We start from the raw sequence: 25569 nt of genomic DNA, 5'->3' as shown, positions 1-25569 counted from the left end.
AGCCAAAGAACGGGATCAGGGGGGATGCTGTGGACTTTTGAGAAGCCATGCAAATGAGAGTCATTTGACTCCTGGGCCTTGGCCTCTACCATGTTCTGCCTCAGTTTCTGGAAAGCCCATCATTGGTTTTTATCTTTATCCTCAAAATACTATGACCAAGATCATGGCAGGATGGTGATTATTATTTCACCTAGAAGTTTCATAATGGGAATATTATTCTAAGACTGATACTTTGATATGAAAACTCTACCTCATTTTGTTTTGAGTTATTATATATTGGCTGATATATTTAGCTTTAGCCCGAGTGAACCTGAATCAGCTGGAGGAAATCTTTGGCACAAGTTATGCTGGCTTAAAGCATTACCGAATATGGCCCACAAAAATGAAAATGATCTTGGAGTCCATGAGATCATCATCTGTAGAAAAGTGTCTAAACATGAACTCTTCAATGGCTGTAGTCAAAAATGCTATTCAGATTTCAAATTCAAGTTACATGGTCAATCTTTTCCTTCTCAATGTCTAATCAAGTCACTTCATGGAATAAGGGGTGACCAGAGAGCATGAGGAGGCACCTGTCCCTCAGGAGGGAGCTGGACAGTGCTTCTAGTCAACTCAGGTAACTGCTTTCAAAGTTCAAGGGACAGCAACGCCAGACCATGACAGCACGGTGCTCAAGCAGACTGATGTCATTAATGCTGGGCATCAAGTCTCAGCTCTATGTCTGGGGGCAACCCTTTGTGGTTGGATTTGGGAATAGCTGACAGCCAGTTTGTAACTGTAGTGCTGTGGAAAAATTCTAAAGTGCTGCCATCTTCTGGTCATTCAGAAATACACAATTAAGCTCCAAATAAACAGAGCACTTTTTCACATTTCTGGTGTCCACTGGTAAAAGTTAGACAAAGGCTCTGGCAATCCATTCAGGCAGAGCCAGTAAAATCTTATCTCCCTGAGGAATGAAGGATTGTGTGACCCCCATCGGGTGGAGGATCCCAGCCAGCTGAGATGCTGGCAGACAGCAACATGAATGGAAACACAGGGAAGGAAGAAAGCCTCGGGAACCAGCGGAAGTCCCTGGCCAGTTATAGACCAAATGAAGGATCCTACCTGATTCTGATGACTCATAGCAACATTTCCATATTTCTAATCATGTTTGCTTTTCCAAGGAAGATTATTAATAAATATATTTAATAATGAAAAATCTAATTGTATTTTCAAAAAGAAATACATGTAACCAGAGATATTTAATACCTTTATAATGAGACAAGTAAAGCAAAATATAAATTATAAATAAATACAGCAATATACTATGTTAATGGATTAGAAAATCCATTAACAATACTGCTGAGATTTCAATTCTTGTCAAAGTTGTCTATTTTTAGCCAGTTCTAGTGTGTCACAGCTTCCCCTCAGCTACTGTAATAAAACATACTGATGAAAAACAAAACAAACAAACAAACAAAAGCTTCAGAAGTGGCAAAAACATTTCAGAAGAAAGGAAACCACAGGCAAGGGGAAAAAGGGAAGCAGAGGTGTTGATCTCTTCTTTTTCTTTTTAAAGACTGGGTCAAACACACATAAAATACAAAGTCTGTTCTATTGGCCCAACTCATTAATGCAGGCTCCAACAGTAAGAGTGAGAGTGTAAAACCAAACCAAAACAAACACACAACCTTTCACTTTCTAATCGACTCACACTTTTTAAACTTTGCACAATTTCTTTTCCCTTTAATCCAAACCTATAAATATTATAGAATTTTTTCTATACTCAGAAATCTTATTTCTCATGCATCTTATTCTGGAAATGTGCTTGACCTTGCAATAACGTATTTTAATTAAATTACTCCCAAGAACTCATATATGAAAGGTTAATTATATGAACAAACAAGTTTTCCACTGACGAATTATTGTTAAAAAAACTCACGTACACATATGAATCTAATCACATCAACAAACCATTCTTCTAGGTAAGCTAAAAGACCACAAAGCCAGCTATGGGTTTCTCCACAGTGTCACACATCAATGGAGAGGGGATACTTTTTCAAATCAAGATTTTACCCAAAATTGCTCTTCGTTTCAACATCTACTTTGAATGCCTGTTGTCATTTGACAGATAGCATACATCTCTGTCTGTAATCTTTATTTCACCCATGACCAAGTTTCTAGTTATTTTTGTCCTAATAGATTTCCTAGCCCTAGCTATCCCATAGCATTTCACTTTGAGACACATGTCCTACAGAACCTTTTCTCATGTTTCATGGACCCAATCAGGTGAATTCTAGGGCTCAGACGCAGTACGTGCATGGCTTTCCTTCACCCTTTTTCAACTTTCTTGAATAACACCTTGCTCGTGGGAGAAAGCAACCCCATGCTTACCTACATGTGTGTGTGTGTGTGTGTGTGTGTGTATGTGTGTGTGTGTGTCTGCAAACTGGCACACATGTGTTAGTGTATCAGAGCTCATGAGTTCACTGTTCCCATTGAATGAGTATATCTGATCCCTTAAAGGAAGAGAAACACGCGGCCATCTAGTAAAACTGTAGAGCATCCGTTTCAGCCAAAGCAATTATTGCTGTGTCTTTCTGTGTAACTAATAATTCTTGATTTTGGTTGGGCTTATGTATTCATGTATGTGCAGGTATGTGTGTGTGTGTGTGTGTGTGTGTGTGTGTGTGTGTGTGTGTGTTTGGGTCAGAGGTTGACATAAAGTATCTTCCTCAATCATCCTCTGCCTTATTTTGGAAATAAACTCTCCAGATAAACCTGGAGCCCAACTGTTCAGCTAGACGGACTAGTCAGTAAGCTTCAGGGAGCCACCCGTTTCCGCACCACCACCCCAGCACTGAAATTACAGGTGCATGCCCTTGTCGGTGCCCATAAGATGGCTGCACTCCATCTTGGCTCAAGGGCAGAGAGTTCAAAACTGTCCTCAGCAAGTCAGAAGGCCTAAAGGTCAAAGGCATGGCTGCAGTAGGGTGTTTGATCTTGGTCTTGGCTGCCTTATTCTAAATAACGACAAACCTGGTCTGAGGTGTGGTTACTCCTGACCAGGCCAAGGAACAAGAAGCTAAATCTAAGGTGTGGTTACTGAACCCTTAGAGTAAAGAGGAAGAGAAGTCTGTTTGCTCCATATATGTTACCATGTCCCCCTTTTTGGTTAAGGTATACAAGAATGGTGAAAAATAAACTCGTGGCAATTCAGTATTAACTGAATCTGCCCTCCTGACATCTGTTCTGTGTCTCCCCTTTTTCTTTAACTACTTTATCCAGATTGGCTGGCTATGACTGCAGCCCTGCACAGACAGCTTCCCACATAACCATCCACCCCCCCGCCCGCCACATCCAGCTTTTTATGTGGGTACTGAAGATACAAACTCAGGTCCACGTGGTTGTATAGGAAGTGCCTTACTGAATCATCTCCCCAACCCCTAATAATTCCAGACTGCAGGAGGAAGAGGGCTAAGGCATTATGAGGCAAGGGCTAGGAGAGCACGGATAGCAAAATTCAAACACAGTCAACTGTTGCTAGTTTGACACCTACATACAAGTTTGAGGATGGTGGCTATGCAACGATGAGCCACAAACCTTTCCATGCTGTAGTGCCAAATGAATCAGAACATCTGTTTCCAGATGTCAAATCATTCCACACAGCTAGAAGTACGTAAGTCTACAGTCCCCTTTTGACAGAAATAGGGGAGGGAAGATTCTGGTACATATACAGGTACAGGACCAGGCATGGGTCCAAGCACAGGTCTAGGCTGAGTCTCTATCCCTATCATTAGCAGCAGCCTTAGCCTTGAACCAGCTTTGAGTCCCTACACTGAGTAGTTTCTATAGGTCTTGTCAAGTTGGTAGCAATTATCAAACACAATTTGATGCAGTCATCTTCTAGCTTCTCAGTCTATGGATACATGCTTATTATTTCTCTTCTTAACATTGCCAAGAAATTATATACATTATTTTCAGTTGGTGGGGGTGGTGTGATCAGAAAGCAGATTAGTATCTTACCATAGCATATTATACTAAATTATATTGGGTATGTCTTGAAGAACTCTTTGGAATTTTTAGACATAATTTTGATTGTATTTTTCTTGTTATTTTAAGTAAAATAAATGTAAGGCCAAATGTGATTTAATTTATGCTTCTTTATAAAATTTATCTTTGAGGTGAGGTCTCACTACGTAGTCCCTGCCACTTGCTGTGTAGTCCAGACTGACCTTGAATTTATAATGATCATCCTGTCTTAATCTACTGAGTTATGGCATTACAGACATGTGTCACCATATCTGGACTAGGAATTCAACACAGAAATAGGAACATTTATTTCTGTGGTCTAATTATGTGTATAATATTGCAAATGTTGCCTTCTTTAGCTAACTTTCGTGCCCAACATGATTTCACACAACTAAATGGTCAGGTGAATGCTTACTGTTGCAGAGCTATGATTTTCAATCTTGACAACACATTTTAGACTAAATAATTATCTGTGGTTGGGCTGTCCTGTGCATGTGTAGTAGCATGACAGCATCATCTCTGATCTTTGATCATTTGTTTCCAGTATAATATCACCCACTACCCTTCCAGCTATGACTAGTAAAGACGTCTTCAAAGGTTGGCAATGTCATCTGATGTAGGATCAGGGCAGGAAATTATTCTTAAAGTACTCACAACCCCTCAACAAATGAATACAGTGGTGGTTTTCCTATTCTCCCAGATTTTATTTTATTTCTGTTGGTACTGAAGATTGAGGTAACAAGGCATTCTACCACTGAGCTATATCCACAGCCCCATTCTCCAGGGTTTTGACCTGGCTGGTTTGACACCAGGATCCAAGCTACACATCAATCTTTGCCCTTTTCATTCACTGAATAAGATACCCAGAGTTGATTACAATGCCTACATGAAGCTTTCTATGGTTAGTACAACCTTTATTCTTGGCTCATTCTTAAATATTCTAAATGTCTGGTGTCTTGCAATCTGAAAATTCATTTCTCAGTTTATGTTAGGCTTATGTAGAGTTCTATATGTTAAAAGTTCATATTCTAATTTACTTTATCTTTCACATAATCACTCTTATACAGATTTAGATATTTTAAAGTTGGGCACATCATTGTCTAAAAATTTGAGTTGAGATTCTCCACTTTGTGGTTGGGAACTGCTGAAAGATTAACCAAATTCTCCCAGTTCTAGTTTTTTTTTAATTTGCAAAAGAGAGCATACTTGACACATATTAGAAACCCAATATATATTTATGGCATATGAGAAATCAAAAATTAAATGACACAATATAAATTAAATGTTTAGAATAGACATTCAGTATATTTTTGTGGAATTAAAAGATAAACAGGCACCCATCAAGCATTGTACCCTAGCACTCAGTAAGTCACAGTTCCTCTGTAATGTCTCTGAACAGCCGCAATTCTGTATCATCAATACCCTTTTCTCTTTGTATGTTGAATTTCAGATGTGGTAGTCTCAATATTTTGCTTGATAGTTATACTTGAACTCTTAGATTATCCCTACCTTAAAATACTGAAAAAGACCATAAAAAAGACTCATTAAAGACAAGTTGGTTAATCAAGTATTAAAGTACGTTGACATCACTCATCTTTTAGTAGCCCCAATACTCATGGTTAAGGCAATTACCAAAGGTTGACCATAAGTCCCTCGATAGTACATCAGAGGTTCATGTAGTACAGCAAAAATAAAATAGTGATACAAATTGATGATTAGAGTCATGCCCTATCATTTAATACTACTTTGAGTTTTCTTGGTGTTATGTTTTTTATGACAATGGAATAAATCAATTCCCTACAAATGTATACATGTACGTATGAATGAATGACCTGGAGTGAGACAGGTTCATTAGTGTTATAACCTTAAACATATGAGTTTATGTCATAAACTATAAAACACTCAACAAACACTCATATTTGAAAATAAGAGCTATACCCCGAGTTTTCTCTGCCATTAAAGAAGATGAACACCATCTCTGTGGTGTTATTGGCATGGTTGGTGCATTTGCCTTCCCCGCTTTATAGAAGAAACACTTACAGAACACAAGTCCCTCACGGTAGTGTCCTGAAGGGTTGTCAATGTCTTCATGAATCGGGCTTCAGGATCCTCTGTATGTGAGTACAGGCAATGCCTACAAAGAGAGGGTTCTATACCAGAGCTTTGCCTCCTCCTCTGGCAATTGGAACAGTTATGACAGCAGGCACAACAGTGGGCAGGTATGAAGTGGCAGAGTCCTGTTGCAGAGGTGCTAGGAAAACCTGTGTCCAAAGATATGGATTTGGTGAGGAGCCAGGGGCTATGAATTGAGGCCTTATTATGTGAGGGCCTGGGATCGCATTCATATGCACAAGTCTGAACAGCAGCATCATTGACCTGCTTTCTTTCTGTCTGCAGTCTTAGGTCTGTGGTATTAACAGGCTCACGTGGACTACATTCTAAAGCTGTTCCTTTATAGTTGGTTCCCAAGTCTGCAACACCGTGAACAGCTGACACCAGATTGCAGGTCATCTGGGTTGTCACAGACCAAGATGTGGCAGCGTTTGAGGCAGTGGGAGCATCTCCAGATGGCTTATCAAGGTGGGGAACTGACTTCTCAGAGTTTTGAACAAGGTCACCTTTATAGGGCATGGCTCCTCTGTGCTTCTGAGAGTGCTGTGCTAGCCTCTCTGGCACCACTGAGCTTTGCTTGATGTCAGGGCAGACCTTGCTGCTGTCCTCTGTTCCTGGGACCCCAGAGTCCACATAACAGAAAATTTCTGGAGCCTGATCAATCCCAGATGACCTTGGTGACTCATTGTGATGCCCTTGTATCAGCATTTTTCCAGTACCCTCATGTCTCAGAGACCTGTCTTCTTTTTCTGTGACATGAGTCACCATGACCCCCATTGTATTATCACATGTAGAAGTGACTACAGTTCCAACAGTACTCCCTGGGTGTTCTCCCATCATCATGGTCTTGGTGAGGGTCATATGTGGGTTGACTAGCTGTGGTGACCTCTCAGTGATCTTAAGTTGAAGCTCTTCCTCCTCCACAGGTCCTGAGATGTTTCCTTCCAAGATACTCCCACCGTGGTTTGACAAAGATGAGCTCACCATGCTCTTGGATGTAGAGCCACTGGACTCTTGCTGACAGTCTTGCCATGATGCTGGGCTATGACTCTGATCGCTTGGTTTGCTATACTCAGTAGGACTGTGGCTTCCTGGCAAGGAAGACACCTGCAGGAGAAACCGACATGGGAAAGAATGAGGAAGACGCAGCAGTGTTGTATGCACGGTTACCAGTGACACAGAAGTCATGCACACAGGCTACAAATGTGAAATCATAACAAATTACTGCTTCACTTACCACCTCTTCCTGATGATGTTCAGCTCATAATTTAGAAAAATCAAAACAAGAGAAAGGAGAGGAAAGGTGAGCATCTTGGCACTTGGTCTACTGTGATTTTATCATTCTCTGCCCACTGATTGTGTGTGTGTGTGTGTGTGTGTGTGTGTGTGTGTGTGTGTGTGTGTGTGTGCAGACTCATACTTCCAAGTACTCTAGGAATGAGGGTATGATTTGGGGTGATTGATAGGAACTAAATGTATATAGTAAGCATCCAGCACCCCGTTCCAGCCCCCTCTCCTACCTGGAGGGAATGGGGTTCTGGCAGCTCCTCCAAAAACCCACTGCTATCTGACTGGCAGCTGTTTGTTCTGCCCATTCGGGTGCCTGTGGGAAGAAAGAGACCTGGAGGTTAGGCACGTGAAAACATGCTGCCTACAAGACTAAGAGCAAATCTTCTCTGTGCATGGCACATTAGAAATCTTCTATTGTCTGACCATGAAGACCCCAATGGGAGGCTTCCAAGGACATTTTTTTCTTAAGTATCAGAAATCTTATGTAAAACTATATTTACAACTTCCCGATACAAGAGTAAAACATGACCCAGTAGAAGAATTTACTTCTTAACATGTAATACGATGGATTGTGAGTTGAATCTTTATTAAAGACTAGACAATCCAAGAAGTGCATATGCCCCTAAATGTCACATTAATAAAACAATAACACACTACTATGTAATATTGTGCACATACATATTTTTCCCTTAACTAAATTTTAGATGTGAACCCTCTTCTAACTTTTCCTGGACTCTAATTCTAAGACTACATAAGACCATCTGCTAGTGTAGACTGTGGCTTTTGTTACCATGAAACACTGGATATGGCAGAGAAAGAACAATGGTGTGTGGATAGGTTAGGATTTTCAGGCATAATATGTACATGTTACATATATCATATATAGTATTGTGCTGTGCTATATTGTGTTGTGTTGACTGGGCTGTGGTGTACTATGCTTTATTGTGCTGTGCTGTGTTGTATTGTATTTGGGTTGAAAGAATAGGTACCTGCTAGCAAGTCACTGTACTAAATATTAAACTATGGCTTTGTATTTTGAGGCAGGATCTCAGATCGCAGGCTGGCATCAAATTCACTATGTAGCCAAACCAGGGATGACCTTTAACATCTTATCCACTAATCTCTAACCCTTGAATGCTTGAACTACACATTTATACTTAGCATACTTAGTTTAATGCAGTGCTGTGAAGCAAATCCAGGATTTCACGCATGCTAAGTAAATACTGTTAACTGAGTTCACTGTAGCCCAAATTATTGTATTTCTATTTTTCTCTAGTTACAATTGATTACTCTATAAGGTCTTATTTTTCTCTGGGAAAAAAGACAAAGAGTGAGTCTGAAATTTGGTCAAAAAGGGTGACTGTTGATAGATATGATGCTTAGATATCTGATTCCCAAGTAAGAAATACATGCTTTTCAATTGCTGGGACAGCTAACTGCTGAAGAAAAGCTCAAAGCTCTTAGACACTGCTTAGGTTTTCCAGATCAAATCTTGAGGATGCCTTCACTAACATCAATGCTTTCTCTCCACAGGGAGAGGAAGCCAGTCTTAACTGCCATGTGCCTGACAAAGAAGAAATGGTCTCTGAGGTGGTCCTGTCAGCCCATGTCTAGCTCATTTGTCCTTGGGTCAAAGCAGGAATAAGAATGCTGGCCTTCCTATAATTTGGAAGTTCAAATCTCATATCCTCTAATTCAGACTCAAGAAATTTGAAAGCCAGGAATCAATAGACAGAAGCATTTAACAGCTGAACCTGGATGAGACTGAGGAATTCAGAGGAAAATTTTGAGGTAACAGTTTCTCTGCCGTGACCATAACTTCTTGTTGTGTTGTGAAGGATAAAATATGGAAATATTCACCCAACATCGACCTTAAAAGGATTTCAGCTTTTTGCAAGCTGGAGTAATAGGGACTAGAGTTTCTCTGTCTCCAGAAACAATCAGATCCTGGACAAATCATATGAAAAATAGTTTTCGTTCTGTTTTGGGACAGCAGACAGCAACTCATGAGAGCAATAACTAACCAGGTTCATTGATGTGAGTTCCATGGTTTACATGGTTTGCTTCTAGTTTAAAAGCCTCAGTACAGGAACAGGAACTCACCTGGAGGCTTGGAACACACTTTTAATAAAGGAAGTAGAGTGAAGACTCCAGCAAGACTGAACCATCAAGAGTTTGTTGGGCAGGGTGGGAGAAATAGAAAGTTCTGTGGAGGAAGAGTTCTGGGTCCTTCTTAAGCTATGCTCTAGTATAGGGGAGGAGCCATCCGAAGAAACTGAAGGAGACAGAGTTCAACCCAGGGTTAAGAATAGGGCATCATTCCCACCTGCCATGTTAGAAAACTTTATAACTCACACAGCACAGTGAAGGTTCTGACTTGGAGGTGAGGAATAAGTAACCTGAGAATAAGCAGGTTCTTATTCCTCATACTGACTTAAAAATAAGACTCAATTGCATCAGAGTGTTTCCTGGTAACTCGACTCTGTCTCAGAAGTAAGCTCAAGAATAGCTTTCTGGAATGCAGCAATACTTACCACAGGCAAAATTAAATATACATCCCTTGGCATCTCCTACAAGATACCAGACATGTGAAATGTTTGCTTACCCTTCGATTAACAGCTCCAAACCTATGGTTATGCAGGTGGCCCTTATAAAACATAGCAGGTCACAGAACCCAATACAACTCAACAACAAAAATATGGGAATGCATGGGAAATATTTGTAGGTAGGAGGGTGGAGAGAGAGATAAGAGCTGGACAAGAGGAATAATCAAAATGCATTATATCATGGATAGAATTGTCAATGAAGGAACATAATTAACTATAAAAGAAACAAGTAAATATGACCTTAACAGGGAGGGGGAAATTGACAAAAGGAAACCAGTAAAGAACTGGTGGTAATGATAGAAAGATCAGATAAGGACATTAAGGCACTTATGACTATATGCCATATGGCCAAGACTCTAATGATATTATGAAATGTGTTAAGTGAAGACATTGAAGGTGTGTGTGTGATGGGGGAAATCCTTCTGTGTGTATGTTTGTCTTATTGGTTGATAAATAAAGCACTGTTGGCCAAAAGGGAAGCAAGATAGGTGGGACTAGGAGTCAGAGGAGGATTCTGGGAAATGTATTCAAGAGTAGAGAGTAACTATGTGATTCCAGGAAGAGAGGACACATGAGGCTGGCATCCTTGGAAGATAAGACATTAGAGAAATATAGATATTCATAGTTATAGGTTAATACTTAAGACAGAACTAGCCAATGAGAAGCCCTGGACATTGGCTGACAGCATAGCAACTAATAGAGTCTCCATGTATTATTTGGGGTTGATGCAGCTCTGGGATCAGGCATGTGTAAAGAATGCTCAGTGTGTGTGTGTGTGTGTGTGTGTGTGTGTGTGTGTGTGTGTGTGTATGCATTGTATGTGTATGTGTTTAAAGACCTGGATCAAGTTAAAGATGAAAATAATTATAATGTTTTGATAGTTTATAATTGATAAGAATAAAAACATATTAAAGACTGTGCAATAAAACACCAATGAAAAGAATGCATAACTATAGAGATTACTCCAAATCAAATGTGGAAAACAAGATTTTAAGTAGTAAAAACCACATCAGTGCACTGTGGAACAGTTCTGAGCATATTGATAACTGGAAAACTCCAAAGAACACGGAAAACAATTGAAATGTTTGATAGAAATAAACCCCCATCACACAGAACATAAAGAAAACTATATCAAGGTCCATCAGAAACAAGCCATTCAACATGAACAGAAGAGAAAAAAAAGCCTTAAAGTCAAGCCCATATTACATACACAATGAACAAAGATAAAAGCAGAAGGAGAATTAGCTTTGAAAATAGTTCAGGAAAAAGATATGTGAATGACTCCTTTTGAGGACAGACAGTGAAGAGCCTGAAAAGAAGCATTTAACTCCTTTCAAAAGAAACTGAAGACTGGGGGCAAACTCAGTAGTTGAGGAGTTGCTTATCATTGTTAAAATCCTGGGTTTCAGCCCTAGCTGTGGGGGGGAATTGACTATGCAAACAAAAAATTATAACAAGATAGTGTGGGATGCAAAATACAAAATCCTATGAGTCTATGAACATAAGTACTATTATAGGTTATATGGCAGGAACCAGTCAAGTAAGTGCATTTAAGTTTAACATTAAATTTTTATGGAACATTAACCCTAGGAATAGAATATGTTTGCTTGCTATCTATCAATGAAATAATACTTACCATTTGTTATTGGAAATTTGTTTTATGATACTGAATTTGTGTAATATAGTTAAGACCTGGCTGATCTTGTTATTTTTCCCTTATTTTTATTTAAGTTAGAAACAAGCTTGTTTCACATGTCAATCCCAGCTCCCTCTCCTTCCCTCCGCTCCTCCCCTGCCCTCCCCACCAGACCCCCCCAGGCTTCCACCCAATCTCCACTCCAATCCCCAGGGAAGGTGAGGCCTTCCATGGTGGATCTCCAGAGTCTGTCATTTAATCCAAGGCAGGGTCTAGGCCCTCCCACAAGAGTCCAGGCTGAGAGATCATCCCTTATTGTGGGATGGACACTCAATGTCTGTTTGTACCACCCAAGGCCCCATAGATTACCTAGGCCTTCTCACTGACACTCACATTCAGGGGGTTTGAGTCAGTCCCATGCTTTCCACACAGCCAACAGTCTGAGCTCCAAGAGCTCCTCCTCGTTCAGGTCAACTGTTTCTGTGGGTTAAACAAGCCCAGTCTTAACTCCTTTGCTCAACAGTTCTCCCTTTCTGTGACTGGATGAGTTCAGTTCAGTGTTTAGCTGTGGGTGTCTGCTTCTGCTTCCATCAGTCGCTGGATGAACATTCTATTTCCCAGACACTCTGTCAGTGGGATTGTATGCTGGCATTCCCCTGATCCATGTCTAAAATCCACTTATGAGTGAGTACATAGCGTGTTTATCTTTTTGTGACTGGATTGCATCACTCAGGATGGTTTCTTCTAGTGCCATCCATTTGCCTGCAAATTTCAAGATTCCTTTGTTTTTTTCCACTGAATAGTAAGTACTTCATTGTGTAAATGTACCACATTTTCTCTATCCAGTTGAGGGGCATCTAGGTTGCTTCCAGGTTCTGGCCATTAAAAACAGTGCTGCTATGGACATAGTGGAACAGACGTCCTTGTATGAATGTGCATCTTTTGGGTACATGCCTAAGAGTGGAATTGCTGGGTCTTGTGGCAGACTGATTCCCATTTTCCTGAGGAATCTCCATACTGATTTCCAAAGTGGCTGTATGAGTCGGCACTCCCCCCAGCAGTGATCTTGTTATAATCAAACTCAACTGGTATCAAAACATGTCAGCTGAATACAGGCAACATGAATGCAGAGTGGGGGTGATTTTCAAGGTGGTTTTAAGGGTAATAGGGAGATCAGGGAGAGAAGAAGGAAAGGGATGAGTTAACAGAGGGTAACATGAAGAAGTATAATGAGCATCCACTAGTTTTCAGGATAATTTAAAAACGTAATATTTACAAAAACAAGAGGATTTTAAACACAAGTTCCTTCATGGGAGGAAAACGCTGGTCCAAGAAGACATTAAAGCTAACTGCTGGGCACAGGGTACCTTTCTAGATGAGTTATTGGCCAGAGGCCCCAGAGATACCCAAACAACATGGGGTACTGCCATTGTTCTTTGTTCCTCGCCACAACTAGGTGGTAAGTTCCCATCTCTGAAGACACTACTCACTTTGAATGTAGGACATATAGAAATCAGTACTGACCAGGAAACTCTCTCCCCGATGGGTAGCTGACATAGAGCTAGAAGGCACAATGCAGGTTGCTGGGAGAGAAGAAATATCAGTGGTCTTATCCAGATGTGGCCCCAACATGCTTTAATACTGACCTGCCTGGCAAGATGTGCCCATTGGAGCAATAGCGGCATGATAGTTTGGTGGGTAAACAATGTCTTTCTGACTGGATCTGAGCCCTGCCCCACAGGAAGGATTTCATGCCTGACACTGTCCACCTGGTCAAAAGCCCATGGCTAGGGGAGTCATAGGGCCTCAGAGGGGAAACTTACTGGTGTTGTTTGGCTAAATGATCATGTTGTCAAATTGTTTTCTTAATATTTATGTTTCTTCCCATGGATTTGTCTTGCTTGGGTAACAGATGATGCCGAGACACATAACTGGTCAAACTGTCAAGCATAAGTAACCAAAAGTGTTCAGCTGTTCCTTCATCCCCACCCCTACAGTATCAAAGGCTCAGGGAACATCACTGAAGAAGGAGCGAAGAGAATGGAAGAGCTGGTTTGATGTGGAGGAGATCTGTGAAATGCTAATTTCTGGACATGGCATCCACCAGTGTTGCACACATCAACCACAGCAGTAAGGCTCAGTACAGTCTCAGGGAAGTCTGTGGTTTGGTGGAGACCATTAGAGTCTGCAGTCACTTTGAGGACAGGGTCACCACCCCCTTTGGTTTGAGTCTTGGCAGAGGTAAATACTCTCTAGTGGTTTGGCTGCTTTGCTTTTCTGATCTTCAGCTTGAACTCCGATGTCTGTCCCTGGGTTTTATTATTCGGGTTACACAGTAGTAGTTACCTGCACAAGATCAAGCCAGTGAAAATTCCATGAACTCTAGCATGATTAGGAGAAGAGCTACTTGACAATTGAAGGATGCTGAAGAAGGGAAAATCACTCTCCTTTATGGATATGGACTATAAATAGGTTGTCTATGTCCTCATCAATAGCCTCACCCCTATCTGTACATGGCAGCACTAGTTAGAGTCAGGGAGTTTCCAAAAAAACCCAACAACAACAAAAGGAGGACAGAGAAGGAGATGGGGTGAATACTAGATAGCATTGGAGGGAGTGCTGAATGATAGGAACAGAATGAATTGCATAAATGTATGAAATTTTCAAAGAATAAATAAAAATATTATTTTAAGCAACTTCTTCAGGTCCTTCTGAAGTTAGAAAGAAACTATCATATCACTTCAAAAGTTTGGTTTAGATTTTCTGATTTTTTTACACATTTCTCTAACTACTTTTCCTAGAGAGTGTATAGTTAATAGCTGAGTGATGAACCTTCCTTGAACATGCAATGCATGAATGTCCCATTCCAAGCTATCCCCATGTGCTTTAGGGCACCTAGCAGCCTGTTTCTTCTATTCAACCCTGTTTGCCCATGACAGCAGACATTCAGTAAGGAGAACTAACTTCTACATCTCCTTTATCACTCATGACTACAGCATTAAGAGCAAAAACTCCTCAGTAAGAGGTCTAAAGCTTTGGGGGAAGGTAGACAAGACAGGATGTGGAGCCCCTTGGTTTGTTGAAGGGTTTAAGCCACCGCCTGTGAAAGACCCCCAGCGCACCATTGTTAGTCCTCTTTCCAGACAGTCTACAAGATTCTTGTTCTGGAGCAGGAGCCTGAGTGTGGTGTGTGATGGCAATGGCTGCTATTACCCTCGTCATGCTCAGTGGAAGTGATGTATTCTGCCAATAAACCAAAATCTGCCCATGTTCCGGTTTGTCTCTAACAACCTGGTTCAAGTGGAAATACTTTTGTCCCTGAGATCTGCAGCTAATTGGTTCCAAGCAACTCTACCCCTCAGAATACCCAAATCTCTACATACTGAAATCTCTTACTCAAAATGCCACAATACCTGCTTGCCACATATAGACACCCTCCCTTGCCTCGTGAATCATCTTAGATTACTTACAATACCTAGTATGGGGGTATTAACAACAGTTACCTTCCATGCATAATTGTTGTGTCACTTAAGTGAAATCTCTGGAATTTAATTATATCTAACAAAGGGCCATACCGATATTTCACTTCTGTGGTTAGACTCAACAACAAAGTTGGGCATGATTCTCTCAGGGAGAGACAGTTTTCATTTTGTGTTTGCTTTAGAAGTCAAATGTGTGCATCCTGAGTCATTCTGAGAGTTTTAAGGGAAATGTGGGCCAGTTTACAGAGGGCTTAATGTCTTTAGGAGACTAGGATCTTTGCCCCTTGCAAGGGGGTTTCAGCGACTACCAAACCCTAGGTGCTGGATTTTCTCATTTTAAACTTTCCCTTAGGAATGTAGGGGTTAAGTAAAGATAAATGATGAGAAATCACCTAGCTCAGAATGGCTATGATGGATTATTAAGCAAAAAGACAAATACAAATGAGCACCATTCATTACTGCCACCTTCAAGTTAACACACAGGAGGGCTTCACTTCCGGAACAAAAGCATGGCTTTGAAGAGTAATGGAAGTGATACTAGCAAAGCTGGCCATCCCACCCAGTCCCTGAAGCCTGCCAGATCATGCCTAGGAGAACTGGAGCAGCTGCCTACTGCTAGGGTACCTTCTGTGGGCGCTCACTTTCAAGGAGCCACAGCTCTGGCCCAACCTGCTAAGTGGAGCCTTGTTTTTCTTTTTCCTTTTCAAGATTTTGTTTGGGTTACAGTATTCTACCTGCATGTCTGCCTGCAGGCCAGAAGAGAGCACCAGATCTCATTACAGATGGCTGGCTAGGAATCGAACTCAGGACCTCTGGAAGAGCAGCCAATGAGGCCTTGTTTTTCTACCTTGCTTTCTCCTCCTCCTCCTCCTCCTCCTCCTCCTCCTCCTCCTCCTCCTCCTCCTCCTCCTCCTCCTCCTCCTTCTAGTAAGGACTTATCACCAAAACTTGTCTTCTCTCTTTCCAGATTCTAAACAGATTAGATAAACGACACCCTTCACCACCAAAAACTCTTGCCCTCAACAACTGCTGGTTCCTCAGCTCTGTTTGTCCCATGGCTAAAAGAGGCTAAACTCTCAACATATTTTACTGACATCCTATTAGAACACCCAACTGACTCGTCTGGAAGATTTATAGACAGATCTACCAGCTTCTGGCTCCCATTCTCCTACTTAGGAGCTGTTAAGATGTTAGGAGGTTAACGCCCAGTCATATATGTGTGAAACAACGAATACATAAATATCTTGTCTAACTGCATGGACGTTCCTCCCAAGGAGCATCGTTTTAACCATTATAAAACAGTCTCTATTGGTATAACTGTTCACACTATTCATGGCTGCTGTGGCTGGCATTAATACTCATTAGAAGTCAACTTTTGAAGTGCACAATTCCCTTATGTGATTTAGATTTTACCCTTTCAGCTACAGGCAGGACTGCTGTACTTGTGATATCACAGCTCTGCCAGGGAGATAGGCACCTCAGGCACTTTTTCAAAATGACCACCAGATGGTAGCATCATACCAACCACGGAGGGCCAGGTCTCTGCCGGGACTCTTCCTAACTAAACGACTGTGTCAATAGTAAAAGCACCTGAGTTGCAAAATGGTCGAGTTCAGAGCATCTCAAGAAGCAAAAAGAATAAGGAGTTGTAATGTAAATTGGAAGGAGATTAACAGAAAGGCGATATGCAGGGACGGGAAGTATGCAGAAGCCATACAGAACAAGGTAATTTTTAACCTTAGATTTTTGGGGTTAACCAATCATATCAATTGATTTTACATTGCCTATTTAATTGCCTAGTGACTAACTCATTGTTTTTCCAAGGTAGAAAGTTCTGTGACAGCTCAGCCGTGAGGCTGGGTCCCATGTCTTAGAACTAGTATGGACTTAACAGATGAGGCCTCAGGAGGGGGTAGAGATGAGCAGCGGCTGCTTTGCCCAATAGGAAGCAGTGAGGAGTGTTTGGACTGTAGTGGTTATCACAAAGGAATTTAAAAATTTTAATTTCAAATGCTTCAGAACACCTTTATGCTTCTGTCTTCAGGTCCCCTCGTACAAGAACTCAAAATGGAGTCACCTGCCATTAGAAGATGCAATACCTTCTAGAGCAGTGGTTCTCAGCCTGTGGGTCTCGACACTTTGGGGATCAGGTGACCCTTTCATAGGGTTCGCCTAAGACCATCGGAAAATTCAGATATTTACATTACAATTCATAACAGTAGCAACAAGAATAATTTTATGGTTGCCGGTCTCCACATGAGGAATTGTGTTCAGGGGTCTCAGCGTCAGGATGGTTGAGGACCACTGTTCTGGAGGCTGCAGTAGAGCTATCGTGCAGCTAGTTTATGCATTCTGCTGGTAGGGGATTACTCCTATGTGTCAGGCAATCACAACTTTAGAAAGTGCTCTGTAGTAGAGACCCGGATCTGCAGGACTGTGTGTGTGAGTGCCTCTGAAGACAGCTTTAGAGGCTTTTCTCCTCACCTTCAGGGCTCCTTAAGTCCACCCTCACAGGACAGGGTTTCCAGGCCATCTGTCCCTTGTATTTTTGAATAAGCTCATAGCACAATTTGCTCAAAGGCCAAACCCCCAAATCTAGCTCGGAACAAGGGAGAGTGGTTCTTTGTTCAGCTTCACACACAGGCCAGTCAGAAATGTGTCCTCAGTATTAGGTTATTCTAAGATCTATCCTGGTTTTGAAAACTAAATGAATGTCTCTGCTTGCATCCTTATGAGATTTGTTTTGGCTCCTGGGAGATGGTGGTTAGAGGTTCAGTCTTTCATGGATAATTTGACTTCCATTTTGAAATCTATCCGTGTCATCTAGGGCTTTCCCAACACTCGTGCTGCGAGTCAAGTTCTTGTTAAAATGGTGAAAAGAACAGGGCATAGAGGCAGAGCCACGGACGTTCCCGGGGACCCCTTCATTCCTAAGAAACATGTACTGTGACCCCTCGGGTCTTACGTTGCCCTAGATAACTTACAGTGTCAGCAAAGAGCCTGCTCTCATGAGATCCTCTGCCTTGGCTTTTTTTTTCCTGGAACTGAAAAAAAGATGGCCTGTTAAAGGGTCTGGAAGAACCTTTCTGAGTTAGTGCTTCCATCCATGGCAGAAGCTCGCGGTATGGAGTTTCCCCTGCAGAGGACTTCTACTGTACATCTGAGCGCCTGCATTAGCGCGTGCTCAGCTGATGCTCTCTAAGCTCTAGAAGCTTAAGATTTCCCTCTCCTTTCCTCTCTTATAGCTCAACATTCAACAGTTTCTTCTTCATCCTTTAGTCAGAATAGGTACATTTCTTAGTCACTGGAAAAATATTTCTCTGAAACGAACTTGTTTGGTTTGATAGCATTAAGTATCAATTAATTCATATTATAACATCCTTACACAGCGGTAAAGATTCCTTAGAATATGAAAAAAACTTACATAATCTGGTCACGTGAGGAGATAATTTAAGAATTTCCAAGTGCTCTAGCTCAGTGTTTTCCCTGAGCGCATGTGCACACGTATGTGTTATAGGGTAGTAATTTCTGAAGTGTGTGTGTGTGTGTGTGTGTATGTGTGTGTAAGTGCTTACATTTTCTCTGAATAGAATTCCTTCTTTCATGTTCTTCAGAAGCCTGGGAATACAACTTTTAGTTTTTTAAACTATTACTTGCAATATTTTGTTATTTATTATGTGGATTATTCTTGAATTAATGACATTTTAAAAGTTTACTATTTAGCCCAACTACAAACCCTGTAAGTTACAATAGTAGCCCGCCTTCAAGATATACCCAGTGGTAAAATAGTAGCACAGATTTCAGGGAAGTAACCAACAACTCTTTTTAAAAAGATTTAGGCTCACTCCATGAAATGGAACCCATACCTCATACTGCTAAGGAGGTCAAGAACTTGAGACTAGGTATTCGTGGGTGCTAGGCGAAAGTCAACTATTGTACTTCTAAATGAACAGAAATAAAATAACTCCTAATAACATATTGTTGTATCCATAGATAAGTGCATTGCTTATCCCTCATCAGAGAAGCTTTTTCTTGCACTAGATGGTAATTAATAGCCACAACTGGACAATGTGAAGGGTGAGAGACTTTGAAAGCTCAGTCTTAAATGGTACATTTGCATCAAATTCTACCATTCGAGGTTCAGGGATCGATGAGAAAGAGCAGAAAGAAAGATTATAAGAGCCAGAGTGGAGGACAACTCCAAAGACAGCATTTTCTAGACAAAAACTCATAGAGACTGTAACAGTATGTACAAGACTTACACAAGTTGAAACCAGACAAAACTCCAGCACTGAGAAGCAGAGGTGGGCACAAATATCTCTAACCAAGAAATTATTTGCAAGAGATGGCTGCTGAGAGAGGGCAAGTCAGTTTTCCATGGAGTGACATTGAGTGTACCAACTACACTTCAGGGAAGTGCTCATGCTCACTATTTGGTCAATACATAGTGGACTCCATGCTTTCTGTTTGTTTTGTATTTTTTGTCTGTTTAACTTGGTTTGGTTTTAGACTTTCTGTTTTATTTTAAGAGATAAAAAGAATGGAATTTCTGGGTCTTGTGGTAAGATGATTTCCATTTTCTCGAAGAATCTCCATACTGATTTCCAAAGTCATTGTACTAGTTGGCACTCCTACCAGCAGGGGAGGAGTGTTCCCCCTTCTCCACATCCCCTCCAGCATAAGCTGTCATTGGTGTTTTTGATTTTAGCCATTCTGACAGGAATAAGATGGTATCTCAGAGTTTTTTTTATTTGCGTTTCCCTGATGGCTAGGGATATTGAACACTTTCTTAAGAGCCTCTCAGCCATTTCAGACTCCTCTGTTAAGAATTCTCTATTTAGTTCTGTAGCCCACTTTTTAATTGGATCCTTTGGTGTTTTGGAGACGTGCTACTTGAGTTCTTTGTAAATTTTAGAGATCAGCCCTCTGTCAGATGTTGGGTTAGTGAACATCTTTTCCTATTCTGTGGGTTTCCTTTTTGTCTTGCTGACTGTGTCCTTTGTCTTACAGAAGTTTCTCAGTTTCAGGAGGTCACATGTATTGATCTCAGTGTCTGTGATACTGGTGTTATGTTCAGGAAGCATTCTCCTATACCAATTCGTTCAAGGGTCCCTCCCACTTTCTCTTCTAAGAAGTTTAGTGTGGCTGGATTTATGTTTAGGTCTTTGATCCATTTGGACTTAAGTTTTGTGCATGGGATAGACATGGATCTATCTGCAGTCTTCTACATGCCAGCATCCAGTTATGCCAACACCATTTGCTGAAGATCCTTTATTTATTCCATTGTATATTTTTAGATTCTTTGTTGAAGATTAGATGTTCATACATGTATGGGTTAATATTGGGTTGTTCAATTCAATTCAGACTACCACAAGACCAAGCAATTCCACTCTTAGGCATATACCCAAGAGATGCATAGTCACACAAGGACATCTGTTACACTATATTCATAGCAGCATTATTTGTAATAGCCAGAACCTGGAAGCAACCTAGATGCCCCTCAACTGAAGAGTGGATAGAGAAAATGTGGTGCATTACACAATGGAGTACTAGTCAGCAGAAAAAAAAACAATGGAATCTTGAAATTTGCAGGCAAATGGATGGCACTAGAAGAAACCATACTGAGTGAGGAAACCCAGTCACAAAAATATAAACATGTTATGTACTCACTCATATATGGATTTTAGACATGAATCAGGGGTTCCAGTCTACAATCCCACTGCCAGAGAGTCTGGGAAAAAGAAAACCTTTAACTAATGATTGATGGGAGCAGAGGCAAACACCCACAGCTAAACACTGAGCTGAACTCAAGAAACCCAGTGACAGAGAGGGAGGACTGATGAGCATAGGGGTCAAGACTGGGTTTGTTTAATCCACAAAAACAGCTGACTTGAACAAGGAGAGCTCTTGAATCCCAGACTGATGTCTGGAAATCCAGTATGGGACTGATCAAGACCCCCTGAATGTGGGTGTCAGTGAGGAGGCCTAGGCAATCTATGGGGCCTTGGGTAGTAGATCAGTATTTATCCCTGGCATACAAATGGACTTTGGGTGCCCATCACACAATGAGGGATGCTCTCTCAGCTTGGACTCCTGCGGGAGAGCCAAGGCCCTTCCCTGGATGAAATGACAGACTATGGACACCCACCATGTCGGGCCTTACCCTTTCTGGAGAAAGGAGTGGGGATTTGGGGAGAGGGGATGGGGATTTGTGGGAAGGAGTGGGAGGAGGGGAGATACAGGGAGAGGGAGAAGGATCTGGGATTGACATGTGAAGCAACCTTGTTTCTAATTTAAATTTAAAAATAAAAAAGACAAAAAAAGAGATAGAAGGAGTATGAAGTTGAGTGGGTAGGGAGGGGAAGGAAGATACGGGAGGAGTTAGGGAAGGAGAAAGAATATTATCAAGCTGTATTGTATGAAAAGTCGCTTAATAATAATATTCTCTGATAATAAGATTGATGACTACCTTATTTGCCATCCTAGAGCCTTCATCCAGTAGCTGATGGAAGCAGACGCAGACACCCACAGGTAAACACTGAACTGAACTCCTGGAATCCAGTTGCAGAGAGGGAGGAATGATGAGCAAAGGGGTCAAGACCAGACTGGAGAGACCTACAGAAATAGTTGACCTGAACAAGGAGGAGCTAATGGACCCCATTCTGATAGCTGAGAAACCAGCATAGGACTTTTCCAGACCCCCTGAATGTGGATATCAGTTTGGAGGTTTGGGTAATCTATGGGGCCCAGTTGATCAGTATATACCCCTACTACACAAATGGACTTTGGGAGCCCACTCCACATATAGGGATACTCTTCCAGCCTAGAAACACGGGAGAGGGCCTAGGCCCTGCTCTAAATTATATGACAGACTTTGAAGATCCCCCATAGGAGCCCTCATCCTCCTTGTAGAGCAGAAAGGGGATGGAATAGGGAGTCAGTGGGGGGCAGGGGAGGAGGAGAGAGAGAGGGAACTGGGATTGATGTGTAAAAATTTTTTAATCTGTTAAATATTTATTTAATTTATTTTTTCAAGACATTGTTTCTCTGTGTGGCACTGGGTAACTCTGTAGTCCCAGCTGGCCTTGAATTTACAGAGATATACCAGTGTCTGCCTCTTGAGAGCTGGGATTAAAGGTGTGTGCCACTACCACTGCCCAGCAAATATTTATGTTATTAACTCTCATTCTCTTTAAGAATTAAGTTGAGCATGTGCCTCTCATCTGAAGTTTGTCCTTATTAAACAAATTTCTGTACATGCTTTTTAAAAGTACACTGTTTAATTGTCTCTTTTTACTTGAATTATCATACTTTTGCCCATTTAGTTAGCTCTTCACTTTTCTTTTCTTCCTTATCTTAAGTGTGCACCAAGCTTTAATGAACTCGGTTTCTTCATCAGGCATATTTACTCCTTCTGTCATGGTTATTTTGCGGTGTATTTGGTCCTGTTGCTTTTGATTTTATGTTATGTACTTTTGCGACTGTGGAGGACACAGCAAAATTATGTTGTATTGTATGAGAATCCACCCCTTCTGTTCTGAAAAATCAACACAATGTCTATTACTATCTCACCCTGAAAACCTTCAATTTTATCTGAAAATAAGCACCACTCTTAGTTCAGGACAGTTTTTCTGTTGAGATGGAATTCAGTGTGGGGTCTCTGTCACCTGAGCCTTACTGGTGACTCTCACTCAAGTATGATATACAGGATGCAAGTTTTACTTAATGTCATCCCACTAGTGTGTTTAAATGCTGACCACACTTTCATGCTGAAGAACTGGTTTATTCTACATTCATTTGCTGAGTGTGTGAGGGGCGGGCCACAGTGTATGGGCATCAGTTCTTTCATTCTACCACGTGGGTTCTGAGGATCAAACTCAGCTCAGCATATTTGGCCGCAAGTGCCTTTCTTCGTTGATCCATCTTGCTGGCCCACTAGGACAGCTTTTGAGCCACATCACAAACAGCTTTCCTGGAGACTTAAGGAAGATTAAGGAGATGTGAAGCACTCTCCATACCGTCTGGCACTCTGTATTTGGCTACATTATCCTTTTCAATGTTTGCTCTTTTGCCAACTGCAGTATATTTTATTTGATTGCATTTTTCTTTTGGTAATTCAGAAGACATACAGTATGTTATTAATTTTAATTATTGGTACTAAAAGATTCAAATGTATTTCAGATACAATTATTGACATTGGACATAAAACAATTGAAAGCATTGGCTCAACGCTATTCAGTTTTCATTGACAATTTCCCTCAGATATTCAGCTTCCTACGGTATGTTCTACAGTTTTCTACATAGTCACTGTTACTCTTGGTATTTTCTCTCTAGAGAATAGGGACTTCCACCTGTGTGATGTTTGTAGAGCTGGAAGCCTTCAGATGCTGCCTTGTCCATTCTCTCACTCAGGTTGCTCTTTTTCAGTGGAATGTGGACATTTCTTTGTCAGAAGCTATGGGTGCTCTGCCTCCTGAGCGTTTGTTTATATGAACTACTGCATCGCATGCCAACCTGGAAGTCCACAGATTCCTTGAGTCATGAAATGTCTACTTTAAAACACAACTAGCACAGCTCTGCATACCATGTTATCTGAGGTGTAAGGCTTGCTGATAGATGACTGAGCAAGAAAAGCCTTCTTCATTGAGGCCATGAATGGGCTATTCTGTATTAAAATACTTTGTATATGCTGCTTTCTCTGGCACCTCTTCATGTTGTTTTCTTTTTTAAAATGTCATGGCCACACTCCTTGAAACCTGTTTTTTTTTAAAAAGGACTCTTCAAAGTAACTCATGCCAAGTAATGACCCAGTGACATTTGTCTGCTCTCCCTTCTCCCACAAGACATGCCTCTGCTCAGAGGGAGATCAAGAGGCCTTAATGGAATGGGATAATCCAGGAACAGTTGGCCACATAGGACCTTGAAATAAAATAAGTTGGAATTTTAGTGTAGATAAATATTCTGAAAATAGAATAGTAAATGAATTTGTTCTTCAAACAGTACCCTCTTTGTCTACACAGACAATTTTTCATTAGCCATCCTGAGATAAAAACAAAGAGGGCAGATCCAATTTTGAGAAGTAAGTCTGATTCATTGTTTGGAAGGAATGTGATGTAGTGATAAATTTTAATTTAGTTCTGGGTTTATCCCATATTTCAAAACAGAGGAATAAGAGTTCCCAGGATTAAATGAGTGGTGAATTAAAAGTGAATTAAAATCCCAACTAACTTGATACCATGAAAGATCAAAATTTCCTATTAGCTCACATAGTATTATTAGCTGCAATTTTAATTTCTGTGTTGACTCACCTACCCAATTCCCACTGGCCAATACTCCATGTTTTATTCTTGTGAAGCAAACTGGGAGATACTGCTGTTCAAGTTAACTAGCTGATTGGCAAGTTATTACTCAATAGTAAGAAGAACTATTCCTTTTGCATGGCAATCCATTTCATCAAAAGCAAATATCCACGATAGGAAGGAGAGAAAAAATGTTACAAGGCTAAAGAACTTGAAGGCTGTGGTTCTGCTGCTTATTTGGCATGTATGGGCCCTAAGTTTGGGTCCCAGCACCACATAAATGAATAAATAAAGACATAGAGTTTATAATCTCTTCTCTAGCTGCTTTCTAAAGGACAACTATGAACTCGTGGGTGAGTGGGAGACAGAGGGCTTCCTAAAGAGGCCAGCTGTGCTTAGTTATTCTGTAATCACCCTTCTCTCCCCAATGTCACCATCCACTCCTGTAATTTTCTGCCCTGGTTTTGCCCTAGGCTTTGCCTGGTGTTCAGTCAATGGGAGATGCCCATGGAAGTAGAAGCTTGATGGACAGGAGGAAGAGTCTACACTGTATATTCATTGTTCCTCTTCCACAGTATCTTTGAAAAATGCTGTGTATTCATGTAAGGATCACCTGTGGATTTCTCTTCAAAGGCCCTTTACAGTCTTCTGCTGGTGTTGCAGACATAAGGGTGGCAGTGGCTTTGTGATCTCACGAACCTTCAGATACCCCCATTTAAGCAACCAGAAAATCTAGAATTGTAGAATAGTCTATCTTTCTTCCATAATTCAAACTAAATCAAGAAGCTTAGAGGAAAGATGGACAGATGAGTGGGACATTGCCTTATGTACCTGAATATGTAATCCTCTTATCTCTAGCTTACTTGCCTATTTAAATTTTTATAATTCTCAAAATGATGACTTTGGTGTTATCTTTTTTTTATATTACTGATACTCTTAGTCACTTTAAGTTCAGATAAAATATATTTGAATATTATTGGTTATTTATGGAACAATCACCACTTGTTGATTGGTTACTATGCAGGACCTGGGTGAACAGTGAAGAGAGATGAAAGTGACGCCATTGGGGAGCTCACCCAGCATAGAAGCTACAAGTCTAAGATAAGATATATAGCAACAGAAACTATTGTGAT

General features: G+C 41.0%; 1 protein-coding gene and 1 long non-coding RNA gene across 4 annotated transcripts in view; one reads left to right on the top strand and one right to left on the bottom strand.

Annotated features, from left to right (window-relative positions):
- Itprid1 (ITPR interacting domain containing 1) overlaps positions 1-25569 on the bottom strand; it is a 144201-nt gene that overhangs the window by 10558 nt on the left and 108074 nt on the right. For all 3 annotated transcript variants that reach the window (XM_040739149.1, XM_040739151.1, XM_040739152.1), the window contains 2 exons: positions 7644-7726; positions 6052-7230 (listed from right to left, as the gene is read on the bottom strand). In XM_040739149.1, the coding sequence (XP_040595083.1) occupies positions 6052-7230; positions 7644-7726 (1262 nt within the window). The remainder of the gene's footprint in view (positions 1-6051; positions 7231-7643; positions 7727-25569) is intronic.
- On the top strand, positions 6464-25548 carry LOC121137192. Its single transcript, XR_005874425.1, has 6 exons — positions 6464-6591; positions 7050-7426; positions 8947-9204; positions 21624-21668; positions 23319-23416; positions 24910-25548. It is a non-coding gene; the product is annotated as an uncharacterized LOC121137192 (long non-coding RNA).

The sequence above is a fragment of the Mesocricetus auratus genome, unplaced genomic scaffold (genome assembly GCF_017639785.1).
Source record: "Mesocricetus auratus isolate SY011 unplaced genomic scaffold, BCM_Maur_2.0 Super-Scaffold_100676, whole genome shotgun sequence".
Lineage (NCBI taxonomy): Eukaryota > Metazoa > Chordata > Mammalia > Rodentia > Cricetidae > Mesocricetus > Mesocricetus auratus.
Note: the sequence above shows the minus strand (reverse complement) of the source record. Positions and strands in the feature narration are given on the sequence as shown.